Source organism: Apostichopus japonicus, chromosome 21 (genome assembly GCF_037975245.1).
Source record: "Apostichopus japonicus isolate 1M-3 chromosome 21, ASM3797524v1, whole genome shotgun sequence".
NCBI lineage: Eukaryota > Metazoa > Echinodermata > Holothuroidea > Aspidochirotida > Stichopodidae > Apostichopus > Apostichopus japonicus.
In genome coordinates, this window is record NC_092581.1 from 3560418 (window position 1) to 3574268 (window position 13851).

Genomic DNA, 13851 nt, shown 5'->3' on the forward strand with positions numbered 1-13851 from the left:
CTAGGTTTTGAGTGGTTTGCCCCAAACGTATAGGCTCATTAGCCTATTAAATAACATGGTGCATGCGAGTTACCGTAACTTGAGAATTTGAGCTCGCATACAAATTAAGCTTTTAAATGTAAACTTCTATAGTTACACAAACCGTGTTTCGAGAAAAAAAAAGAAAAAAAAAACCCTCATGAATATTTTCTTGAAGTTTGAACGTGACCACCACTGCACAACAATTCATTTCGAAGAATCCCCATATTTGACCTCTTATCCGGCGGCGAAATGTTTGGCACGAGTTGTAAATGAATTGACCGCTCAAGAAAAATCCGGCCATCAAAAATAGCCCTTCATATACATATATATAGATATATATAGATAGACATATATGTATGGGCCTATATAGGAAAAAGTCAACTGCAAAGCGGTTACCACAGAATTCTTTCAACGGAACAGAGGCCAGCGAAGTATGTCCTGCTACCGTTTAAGAACGAGATAAGAGGCATCAACCAGGATATTCACTGTGCCAGCCGCCAGAAGCAATCGCGTTTTTTCCCGTAGCACATGCGCTGCTCTGATATGGGGTCAAGGCCTTACTTCTAGCCTACTAAAACCACCGCTAAATTAACAAATATGGACTCGTCCTAAATAACCGTATATTGTCCCTAGCAGGACGGCACGAGTCGAACCAACGGACAATGACCATATATGAATAAGAATGGCTAATTGCTTCGTAGAACCACTTCTATAGGCAAGTGGCCGCGTTACTAGTTAAGTCCAAACAGTGAGTGTATTAGCTTGGATGTAGATATATAGATATATATATACATAGCCTATATACACACACGATACACAGTTCTAGCCTATATTATAAAACATTGACCTACAAATCGCGCATAAGACTAACGAATTCAGCCCTATACACACTATGGCGTGGTAAATTTATAGTGAACAACCTCGTTCGGACAAAATTCTTTGGTTCGGACAATTAGGGTGTTTAAGGTCGTTTCATTGGCAGGCGGAATGCAAACAAACCTATTGGATAAATGGAATACATCGACAAGTATTTTTAAATATTTTTTTGGCCTTACGAGAGTTTCCAGCTGTTGATTATGGAGCGTGAGGATGTCGGTAAGTACATATTTACATTATACTTTTACATCACATTACACAAATAGTTTAAATTGACCGTTTCTTCAATTAATCAATTAAACAAATTTCGTATAACTACAGTGACAGTTCTGTACGTATGAAATAAAGTTGTAATGAATTCTTCATACACTTCCTCCATAGCTGTGCTAAATTAATTTTCTAAAATGACCGGCAACTTAACAAGAAAACAATATTTTTGCCGGTGGGGGCGGGGTGTGTGTGGGGGGGGGGTTACAATATTTCACGAAGTTTTCTTTCATCCCATAGCCTAGTTCTACGTCCTGTCTAAACTGATATGTGTGTCTTCACTTTGCATGTTATCTTTACTGTTTGTATGTTGAAATATTCTCCCTCTCGTTAGAAATTCAGTATGAAATTATAGTTACATACAAATATATATATATCTACATATATATAGGCCTAGTGTCTACCAGCAACACTTTTCAAAATGGGACTTAAGAAGGGCCACGTGACTCGAAAGGAAGTATGTTATGATAATTAATTAGGCGATGGTAACTTATTATCAATGATAATAGCGAATGAACTGGACGCATAATGTGAAGAGGACAATTCTTAAGGGCAGCTATGCTCAGGATACGTAATATATTCTGTACATGCATATTCTATATAGCCTAACAGTATACAGGTTATGAAAAGTGTTTTCGTAGTGCCTAGGCTATCCTGTCAGCTTTTATCGTGTACATGCGTCTTTTTTTCGTCACACTTTTCACATTGTGAGTGAATGCTATTTACATCCATTTTAAATGATTTATAACTTGTTTTACTACTACTATTTATTAATATTTATTACTGATAAGACAGACCTTAAAAATCAAGAACAGAGGAAGAAAAAAATCTATGTAAATTTTTTTTTTAAATAAAATAAAATAAATAATTGACATTTGCTTACTTGGTAAGAATGTACCTTTTGATCAATTTTGTGTGAAACGAAAAATTGTGGGGTTACGAAACGATATTGAAACGTTGAGGCAGTTGGTACAAGCTAATTACTTCTGTAATTATTCTCAATAATTGTTTTATTCTTCATTGTCTTTTGTATTCTTTAATTGAAGAGGAAAACGTTCCTAATCTATATTGACACAGTTTAATTTAATTTATTTCATTCTTTGTTTCCTGGTAGACTTGACTGAGTTCGGTATGTAGTATTGAAAATGTACTGGTACTCGATTAAGATAAAAACAAAAATTAATCTAAAGTCGTGGCGTACAAAATATCAAAACAACCTGTATACATTCCAAATTGGAAGCAATCTCTTACATTTGGTCTGTACTTGTTTCACAAATCTATAACATATTAACTCAAGATAAAATTACAAATGATCAAACTTGGACCCCCCCCTGCTAAATATTTAACCAAGGTTTTATGTCAATGAGCGATCAATGAATACATTTGAATCAATTGTCAATATTTCGTGGATCCTATACATAGGACAATCAATATTAGTATTAATTTATATTCAATGACAATATATGGCATCATAATCGACAAATATGAGAAAGGGATGTAGACTCAACTTTTAGAGGAACATATTTAACGAATATAATCTACCATGTTGTATGAATACTATATGTGAATATAAACAATTATTGTATGAAGTACCAGAAAAAACCAGGCTGTATTTTCTAGTTATTTTATGCTCACTTTTGTCGTTTTTGACGTCGAAAGAAGCGATATTTTACTTTGATCTATGCCAAAACTGGCTATAATGTTGTTTTTAGAAAACACTATTTGGATACTACTACCAATTTAAAAGATACTTTCAATCGTTCTATTCCTTTTTGGTATATTCAGAAACATGATATTTCTTGAACATTGAATATCACTTCTATAAATATTCTATATTATAAATATTTTCCTGAGAATTTGAGACTGAACAGAGATAATTAATTGATTATAATTTGACAAGAAAAATAAAACAGGTGATGACAAATTCACTGATCTCATTTTAAATAAGTAAATAAAAAAAATATATATAAAATGAGAAATCGAGAAGTTAAACTTATGCGAACAAACAACACAAACCAAAACAATAACAACAAATCATTAATTAAGGCACCGAAATCTTTTAGTGGTTCCAACTCTTAGTCTGGTGAATTAGTGACTTCACTCTATATTGGAATCGGGGTTTGTTATTATGTATAATTTCCTTGAGCCCAGCTTAATTATTTTTTCGTTTTCCAATAAGTTTTCCTTGTACAATAAGTTGATTGAAATCAACTTTTAATAAAACTGAAAGACAGAAAAGATGGAGAGATTAATAGTTATGCGTTTAATGATCATTGAAACCAATGTGGTTACATTGTTCGTCAATATAATAATTTCGTATACCAACTGGCTTGTATTCGTATACCCGTTCGTGTGCCTATACCAGTTCCACGAAAACAGTGGAGGTACATTTTGGGCAACAAATGACAAAATGTCAGAGATGACTTTTCCACGAGGTACCGTATCTTAACAGTACCGCCTCAAAAGTACCCCATGCCTGTAACGTCAAGACTTTGCACTTAATACTGTGAGAGCCTCACCATATGTTATAGCTCCAGTCATCCGGCCACTTCCCTCCCCTTTTATGCATTATATCTTAAACCTTCGTGACAGTGTAACCAATACAATGAACGGAGCTTAAGTCTCTTACGATACAGGTATCAGTGGCTAAGATCTAAGACTGTATCTCTATCATCGCATTGCTTCACATCAAAAGCCATAATATGTACACCTTGACCACTCACTATATAGTAAGCCAAGGTTCTTTCTGCGCAACAAAGAATGTCCTTGAACTGATACCTATAACTTCGGATGGTCATTCACATGGACTGACCACCGACGATTGTCCCAAGCGTTAAAGACTTGACTCACTCTATCTCACATCGAGCTATTAACTCTACCAGCTAAATATGTCAGCCTCAGGCCAAAAACTCAAAGTGGATATGCACTTGACCACTGTATCAAGTTTCTGTAAGCTTCTTCGAATGTCATATGTGAAGTAACCACTGCTCACTCACTACTCAAGGCTTTATAATATCACCTGGGAAATGATGAAATTGCATTCATCATAACCCCCCCCCCCTTAAAAAAAGAGAGAAAAGAAAAAAAAAGAGAAATTATATAAAGATGTATGAAAGCTTTAATTAATTCGTTTCCGAAAAAATAGCTTCTTAAAATGTCTCGATTTCACAATCTAATAAACATGTCTATTCCCCCCCCCCCCCCATCTCTCTCTATATCTCTCTTTCCTGGACAATTTGAAAGCTATCTAAACTTTGATCATTTAGCTATTTCATTTCGGAGTGAATATTTAATTGCGATGATTGTCACTGCATGTGCATAGGAGACGGAGGACAAAATTTGTTTTGGTCTCTGCGGCCTTGGCTTCAGGACAGAATATGACCAATCTGACAAGATTCAATTTCTAAGTGGTCTTCCTGTAATAAAGATAATATGTATTTGTGCAGTTATCTGTGTGTGATGTGTAAATCTTATCTAAATATAATATATATATATATATATATATATACTGTATATATATATATATATTATATATATATATATAACATATATAAAAAATATATATATATAAAATATTGAAAACGTAATGAGTTGGAAATTTTAGAACAGTGAAAAAAACTTCCAGCCTCCACCGGGATTCGAACCCGGGCCTCCCGCTTTATATGCGGACACCCTAACCAACTAGGCTATGGACACTGATTATATGTCCAGAGGTTCGAAACCGGCAAGGAAGGTCGTTATTCCACTGTAGGCGTTTGTCACCTGTATCGAACAATACTAGTTATGTTTTATATGAATTATATAATATATAAATTTGTGGGACAGTCACATACTTTTACTGTATGGTTTATAATAATGTTTAGTTTCTCTCTAAATTGCCAACTGTCAAATGGCTGTAACCTTATTTTGTGTCTAAATTATATGTCAATGTCATACATGGCTTGGTCAGCAATGATAAATCATATATAACAAAAAATATTGCAGTAAAGAGTATAGATGATTTTGTCCAAAAAAAAATCATGCTATTTTCGTGATATTAAAAGGTTTAATCTTTGAAGTAAATATTGCTTATCTGCAATACTAGTAACTTTTAAACTTCAGTTGACCAAACGTCCTGACCATTCCATTTGAAGCGTTCAAATACGAAACATTTTGCATCTTCAAAAAAAAAAATGCTATTCATAAAACTTTAAAGATTTCTTATCTTCTTCAATAACGTAAGATAAAGAAAATGTCTGTCAATCAAACTTAGAGAAGTTAATCTTCTTGATAACATCTGTTAACACTTGGTTTACTTAGTTATAAGGACCATTCTTTATTGTCAGAAAATGATGATAAAATCTTTAATTATACGTTAATACAAAGACAAAGTAATAAACGCAACACTCGCATTTACCATATGTGCTCGATATACATGTGATTAAAAATGACCATCAAAGCTTAGAATCAAATAAAAAAATCAAAAAAATGAAAATGGTTGAAGATAGTATTTTACTCTTTTTTTTTTTGGAGATTCGAAGAGTCATATGATAAAGGGCTGCAATTTTCCCTCTCTTTTTGATATGAAAGGGCTTATAATTTGATTTATTTCATATTTTCAAGCTGAAAGCAAAACGAATGACAAAACAGTGTTATTAATAGGGGAAAGTGATGCCAATATTCAGCTCGTGTCAGACATTTTACCATCTTAATTTTTGTTGATAAATATCCAAAGCAAGAATGCAATTGATCAAAATAAGACAAGCTGGTAATTTCTGCTCGAGATATTTCGTGACCCAGAGTACTTTTCACATCTCAGTTTTAATTACATTCCAAATGCTTCTTGGGAATTTTCACAAGTTTCCAACTTACTTCACTAGTTTGAGAGTTTTGTGTTTACTGCTAAGTTTCATATATTCCTTGGTTATCAGATTTCAGTACTGAAAATGATCAATTCAAATCAAAAATCCTTTTTGCAGGTGTGCTTCGACCCTTAAACGCCATTGGATAATACACTTCGACAGGTACCGTAACACACATCAGTGTTATATTACCTGTCATGTTTGAAACGGATGTTAAGTAGACCATTAACATACACATAATGTGTATGCAAAATAACACTGACTATAGCAACAAAATTATTTGTAATTATACCAATTAGTAAATTTGGGTATCAGATAAAACAAAATGATCAAGAACGACTTAACTTTCAGTTAAGAAATTAAAATCAGTTTTATGGTTATATTCGATTGTAGAAATGTCAAAAAAAGCATGATGTTTATGTAACTACAACATGGACAATTTGTTTTAAGAAGTTATTTGATCTCAGTAACAAAATGGTGGCTTATTGTTTATTAGTGGTGGCCACTTGCTTTGATCATTAAGCCTGCATAGTCACCGGACGTTGAAAGACACACAACATTGTTAAAATATATCGCACATTTTAATTTAAGTGTCACTACAGGGAAAAGAGAATGAAATTTGTTGCAGTAATAATAACAAAAGTTATAATTGAAATATTTGAAACTGCAGTCATAATTTAGAACAGTAATTGAAAGTAGTCATCATTATGCAATATTCAGTCTTTGTATATCAATGTATAGGACGAGGATTGGAGCTACTTAGACAAAATGTCGCTATTCAATTAGAAGACTTAAATTGGCAACAGTAACAAGTATACACATCTCGTTTATTGGGAAAGGAAAGACTTAACTGAGATGCATTTAGAAAAATAATTGAAGCTGTAACAAGTATATATACAATGTTTTCAGTACTTGTATATAATTGTAGAATGGTGTAAATTTAATAAAGCAGAAGTATTGATATTCAATTAGAACACTTAAGTGGAAACAGTCAAATGTGTCCATCGTTAATTGGGAATTGTAAGAATAACAGCTTGCTTGAACCGTTAGAAATATGATTGAAAGCATTAACGAGTATACACAATGATCAGCATTTTGTTTAATTAGATGTATAATGGTACAATTAATCAGAAGAATGGTTGTTGTCCAAATTAGAACACATAATTAGCAACAGCAACAAGAATGCATCGTAAAATTGGGAACGGAAACACTAAACCGAGATGCTTTAACAGGAAAGGGAAATAATTGAAATAAATAACAAGTATAAATTGTTCAGTGTTTTTGTATAATTGTAGAAAGGCAGGAGCTAATCAGACGAATGATTGCAATCCAATTAGAACACATAATTAGCAACAGCAACAAGAATGCATCGTAAATTGGGAATGGAAAGACTAAACTGAGATGCTTTAACAGTAAAAAGTAACTGAGGTCAATAGCAAGTATACGTTGGTCATTGTTTGTGTGTAAATGTAGAAAGGCAGGAACCAATCAGATTGATTGTAATCCAAATTAGAACACATAATTAGCAACAGCAACAAGTATGCATCGTAAAATTGGAAATGGAAAGACTAAACTGAGATGCTTTAACAGTACAAATTAATTGAAGTCAATAGCAAGTGTACGTTGTTCTGTGATTGTGTATAAGTGTAGAAAGGGAGGAGCTAATCAGAAGAATGGTTGTTGTCCAATTTCAACACATAATTAGCAACAGTAACAAGTATGCATCGTAAAATTGGGAATGGAAACACTAAAATGAGATGCTTTAACAGTATAAAGTAATTGAGGTCAATAGCAAATGTACGTTGGTCATTGTTTGTGTATAAATGTAGAAAGGTGTGAGCTAATTAGAAGAATGGTTGCTGTCCAATTAGAACACATAATTAGCAACAGCAACAAGAATGCATCGTAAAATTGGGAATGGAAACACTCAAATGAGATGCTTTAACAGTAAGGGGAAATAATTGAAAATCAATAACAAGTATAAATTGTTCAGTATTTGTGTATAGATGTAGAAAGGCAGGGCTAATCAGACGAATCATTGTTGTCCAATTAGAACACATAATTAGCAACAGTAACAAGTATGCATCGTAACATTGGGAACGGAAACACTAAAATGAGATGATTTAACAGTACAAAGTAATTGAAGTCAATAGCAAGTGTACGTTGTTCAGTGTTTGTGTATAGATGTAGAAATCAGAAGAATGGTTGTTGTCCAATTATAGAAAACAAATTATCTCGATTTTCACTTGAAACAATGTCGAATACGTGTTGCATGACGTAACATGTACACTTTCAAATCGACTTATTTTGCGAAAGCACATACCAAGGTAACAAACTGGCGCTTATGGGATTGTGTTGCAATCATTTGCGTAACGCATTGAACCGATCACGATTTTTTGAAAGAAAGAAAGAACAGTAGGCCCTAAGTGAAATATCGTACGGTCTTCGTAAATGTCAATGCAGAGAGTATGAAAGTTGCAGTAAAACGGTAAACAACAGGAAGAAAGAATGAAGTTAGTGGAAATAATTTAAATTCATAATTGGAAACAGTAACATGTATACATCTTTAATTAGGAATGGGAAAACTAAATTGAGATGCATTCATATAGTTAAATATAGTTCATTCTTTGTATTAACCTGTACAAGGGTACGAACTTATAAGAAGAATGATTGATATTCAATTATAAAACATAATTGGAATAATAACAAGTATACAAATTGGAAATGGAAAGGGTAAATGTTACATTAAAAATTAGCAAAGTAAATGAAAAGTCTGGCAAGTATATATCGTATTCATGCCGAAGTTTTTACTGTGGTACAAAACTTTAAGATTTATAGTATAGTTACTGTAATCTCTGTATGGATTCGGTTGTATAAAGTATATTTCTCTGTTGAACCTTCAGTTGTGTAACACACTGCAACAAGACTACATAAGCAGAGCATATACAGAGCATATAATAAGTTAGTTTACTGATAAAATGAAATATAAAGAGAATGCAAAAGAAATTCAAAATGTAAGACTCGTATTTTAATCGTTTGGTGACCTCGGGCGAAAGCACCTTAGGACATACTCTGTGATGATCATACTCTGTGATTCAAACTACAATCTGAAGACGGGAAAGCAAATAAACGTGTTAGGGGAAGATAACTGATATAGCGATAGAATTCCGGCCGTTCTGGATGTAAACTTATAGAGATCAAAGGGTGACGGTCATACCTCGTTTTAGATTATAGGTACCAACATGCCATAGACAGACCTTGGTACATTGTTTTATTACTGTAGTCAAACATAAAATTGGCCAAATTTTATCTATATTTAATTGGCGGAGGTCAACCTAATTGATGAAATCATGCCAAAAACCTCGAACCTGTTTGCTATGTAATGAACTCTATACAGAATGCGTCGTTCTGTGATTTTCAGAGCTGTAAACGAGTTTGCTTTATTTTAAAGATCCATTCGAGTCATTTCGGCCACTTACAGTTATATTTCTAACTCGAGCCAAGTCAGTTACTCGAATCGGACTTAGTGACTCGAGTCGACTTAGTGCCACGAGTAGGACTTAGTGATTCGAGTCGACTTAGTGACTCCAGACGACTTACAGACCCGAGTTGACTTAGTGACTCGAGTTGATTTAATGCCTCGAATGTGACTTAGTGACTCGAGTCGACTTAGTTACACGAGTCGGCTTAGTGACTCGAGTCGACTTGGTGACTCGTGTCGACTTAGTTACTCGGATCACTCACTGCTTGGTGACTCGTGTCGATTCGACTTAAAGGCTCCAGTTATGGTAACTCGTGTCGAGTTGTAGTGCCTCGAGTCGGGTAAGTGACTCGAGTCAACATAGCGATTCGATCCATTGTTCTTTTTCTATGAGGGAAAACGTTACAAAATTTGAAAATGAGTATTTTCAATGTGGATATATTATGGTAGCAATTCTTTCCATGTATTATATTACAGGCTTCTAATGTTTGCTAAATTTGTTGCTAGGTGTTGTACGATATCACAAGGTGCAGTATGATATCACTAAATAATCGGTGATATCATGACTTGATGTGTGATACCACTGATTAGTGTGTGATATCATCAAATGGTGTGTAGTATTACTGGGCCCCGCACAGCAACATTAATTGCAGTGTGATATCACTTTTGTACTCTGCGATGTCACTAACTACTCTGCGAAATCTCTATACTCGCTTTGCGATATCAAATATTTCGTCTGTGATGTAACACTGACTCTGTGATATCACTTTTAGATTTATTCAAGTCAACGACGTGATCATGACGTGATTCCAAAAACGGAAGAAAATGCTTCCCTAATTGTTGAAGTGTCGCAAATTACTATCATTATTATTTAGCATGCAGGTCAATGTTAACCATGAAAAAAAGGTTCTTGGCGACCAAATGAAAGTGCAGCGAATGTTACTGGATACTGTGCCTTTTTATAGTAGGTAAATAATTTCTGAGTAACTCTTTGCTCGCTATCTATATTTTACTTACAAAACTAAACATCCTTTGGCTAACAAAACTTAGTCAAGAGAAGGTGTAGAAACAACAAACGGAAGAAAGAAAGATAAAATAGCGATGGAAAGCAATCTTTAACTTAACGAACTACTAACTGACCTAGGTTGTTTATTTGACAAAGTACAAACATATTGGGTGGCGAACTGTTATTGGTCAGTTGAAGTATTTCGATTGTATTCGTGCTTCGGCTTTATTTACTATCAATATGTATTGTCCTTGAGGGAAAATTCTCAATGTCGAACAAAACATAAAAAAATAAATAAAAAGACGTGCTAGTCTGAAAACAGTCGTTTCGCGTTCGTATATGAGCTGTGCGAGTCTATAATCAGAGCAATGATTTAATTTACACGCGAGCTTGGCGGCATTTTCAAAAGTACTGAAAATGCTTTTGATTCATGCCAGCACCCAATCTGAAACTTGTCATGTGTTAGGGTTAGGGGAATGGGGGGGGGGGGGGGCTTGGGAGATCCCAACAAGGCGGGTTTTAGAGCGATATTCATAAGATAAGGCTATAGAGTATGAAACAGAAAACATCAGTGTCATCCATTTTATTTCAAGTTTAATTTTTTCGTTGAGAAGTTTTGCGTAATTAAACCGACTCTTTTTAAATTTTGGGTGACCTTTTTTAATATATATATATAGTTTTTCTTAACTGAATTATTTCTTAAGGTTGTGTTCTTTCTACGTATTCTTTATGGAAAGTTATCCGTTGAAAGGCAGAAGCTGGGAACGGAAACCAACAACTTGGTCGACCCTCAACCCCAGCCCCCTTTTACATCGAGACTGTATCCACGCGGAAGAACATGACGATGTTTCGCCAAGTGAAAATTCATTTTAATACGTTGCGATTTATACTTATGGTGATTACAGTTAAGGTCATCTCTGTTGTCAACATATTTTTCTCTACTACTTCTATAAGTTTCTGTAAAGAGAAACACAGGCAAAAAATAAATAAAATAAAGAACAATATGAATATGCAAAGTGGGCGTGAGTTTAGGTCAGAGGTCGCAAGAAGTAGAATTTATTTTGTTAAGTGTATTTATTTATTTATTTCCTTTTATTTATTTGTTATATTTATTTACATTTATTTTGTAATAGCCTATGATAAAAAAAAGTTCCGCATAGGAACAGTACATATAAAAAATTGTTCACTCTGACGCAGATAGTGACAGTGAACCTCGTTGGACATGTTGCACTTTTGGAAAACGCCCTCTTCATCCGAGCCTGTTTCTCCAGACTTGGTAATATTCAAATGTTCTTAATGTCACGGAACGCCGAAACTGTAGGTTATTCCAGAAACTCTTACAAATGCGTTTGCTATATGGAGAAGGTAGTTTACATGTGATACAAGTGCAACTTGATTTACATTTGTGGTTTATGACAAATGTATTACGTGATGTATGTAAGAATGTGTGTATGTTTGTGAGTGTCAAAGAAGTGCAACTTATTTGGCCCATGATTCGGTCATTTAGCAGCTTTGTTGCTATAGTGCAGCCATTCTTTTTCCCATCAAGGTCATATTTACTTTAGATTACTTCCATTTAACAAGGAAAAGTTAATTTCATAAACAAAACTTCCTTTCTTGGGGCTATTGAAATTCCTACAATTATATGAATTATCGTTCTCTCTATTCTCTCCTTGTATTCGGGTTTGTGCAATATATTTCGTTTTTCCCGTTGAATTACAAATTTTCAATCATTAACCGTATAGACCCTCACTCCCCCCCCCCCCCCAATAAACTTGCTCAACGGTAATATAATATTATCCCCTTAATGCATGTATGAACACCCTACCTGTTTCATTTCGCATAACAGGTACCTGCACACAACAAACTATAATTAAACTATTTCTTGGTACAGTATATTCTACAGGTGTTACTTAATTTAATTCAGTGTAAGAATTAATTAGCCTGCTGAATTTCAAGGGTTATTACTAGTAAATCTTTTAGCAAATTATTGATACACTTTTTCGCAGATAAAATACCACAGATAATCTTGTAATATTAAGAAGAAAAGGCCGCTTGGTTAAACTCAATCAGTGTCCAAATTCCATTTGAGGTCAAACACATAGCGCACCATTGGTTACCAACGTTCGTTTGTCCCTCAGTCTGTTTTCTCTTGCCTTGTGGCTCTCTTACACCTCTTACGTCATGGAGGGGGTGGAGAGGGGAGGGTGTGAGAGGGGAGGGGAGGGGAGGGGTGGGAGAGGGGAGGGGTGGGTTTGGTTGGATCAAAAGTATCGTATCGTATTAGGCCATTTTTAGTGTATTGTCTAAAGTTGTAATTCATCTATCACTATAGCAATGACTACACAAAGCAAACGTCCCTTTTCATTGTAAAAGTGAAGTCATGGGGGGAAGGGGGGGGGGGTAGGGATTGTGAAATTGTTCAGTTTCATCATGCACAATATTGCTGATAAGTTCATCTAATTGAAAAAAGGGGGCACATTGCATTGCAACCCATGTATAGACTGGGGTACTAAGTGGGGGTGGGTAGGGGCTGGAGATCACGGGCACGTGGTTTATTCACGGTAATTAATGTACTGGCCATGTTTGCGAACTTACCTCTATACTTATAAAATCTAAGAAGCTGATACAGTAAAAAGATAGGCTTGTATGCGCTGGGAGGGCGGGCGGGGAGGGGGCAGTTAGAATGTTCATCGATTCAAGCTCTTATTGCCAGCAATATTCTTCCGGGTAAGTTTTTCAAACAGGCTGTGTAACCAGATGTATCCGGGTAAGGGGGTAGCGGGGAAGGGGCAGTAGTTTAATTACGTTATAATTACAGCAATGATTGGTTCTCAAAGTTGATTGAAGGTCGTCGAAACCTAAAGCTCGTCTTGCGTCAGTTATTCATATCTGTGTTTTAATTTTGATCAAACCTGCAGTGACAAGTGAAGTTGCCCCACCCCTTAACTCACTATAGTCTGTCACACTCATTGGCTTAGTTTTTGCCGATGAATGTCTCTCTTCATCCTGACAGCTGTTCTAAACTGTCCCACATCTAGAGGATTTTTATTATTTCGGTTTTTTTTCTTGTACGCTCAATGAACCCATCTTAAGAGAGAGGTACAGTGTCTTTGTCCTTCGGTGATATAAACTGTAACCAAGTGTCCAAACGTTATGAAATTTAAAGTCTGTAACAAACAACAAAGGCTATATCGTTTTTGGATCCCAAGTGTGTGCTAGATGTTACATAAAAGATCTATATAACAGTCTACACAGTCTGCAGCATGCAGAGAGAGAATACTTGCACACATTTGTTTCTCAAAAAAGAAAAAAGAAATAAAGAACAAAAAGAAGAAGAAAAAAGGACCAAAAATAAA

General features: G+C 34.8%; 1 protein-coding gene across 3 annotated transcripts in view; it reads left to right on the top strand.

Annotated features, from left to right (window-relative positions):
* Positions 1-13851, top strand: part of LOC139962676 (protein lin-28 homolog A-like) — an 85543-nt gene that overhangs the window by 9790 nt on the left and 61902 nt on the right. The window contains exon 1 of one of the 3 annotated variants that reach the window (XM_071962852.1): positions 842-1116. The exons of the other annotated variants lie outside the window; for them this stretch is intronic. Within the exon in view, the coding sequence (XP_071818953.1) occupies positions 1098-1116 (19 nt within the window). The 5' untranslated portion in view covers positions 842-1097. Of the gene's footprint in view, positions 1-841; positions 1117-13851 lie in introns of those variants that run through there. 3 annotated transcript variants of the gene reach the window in all.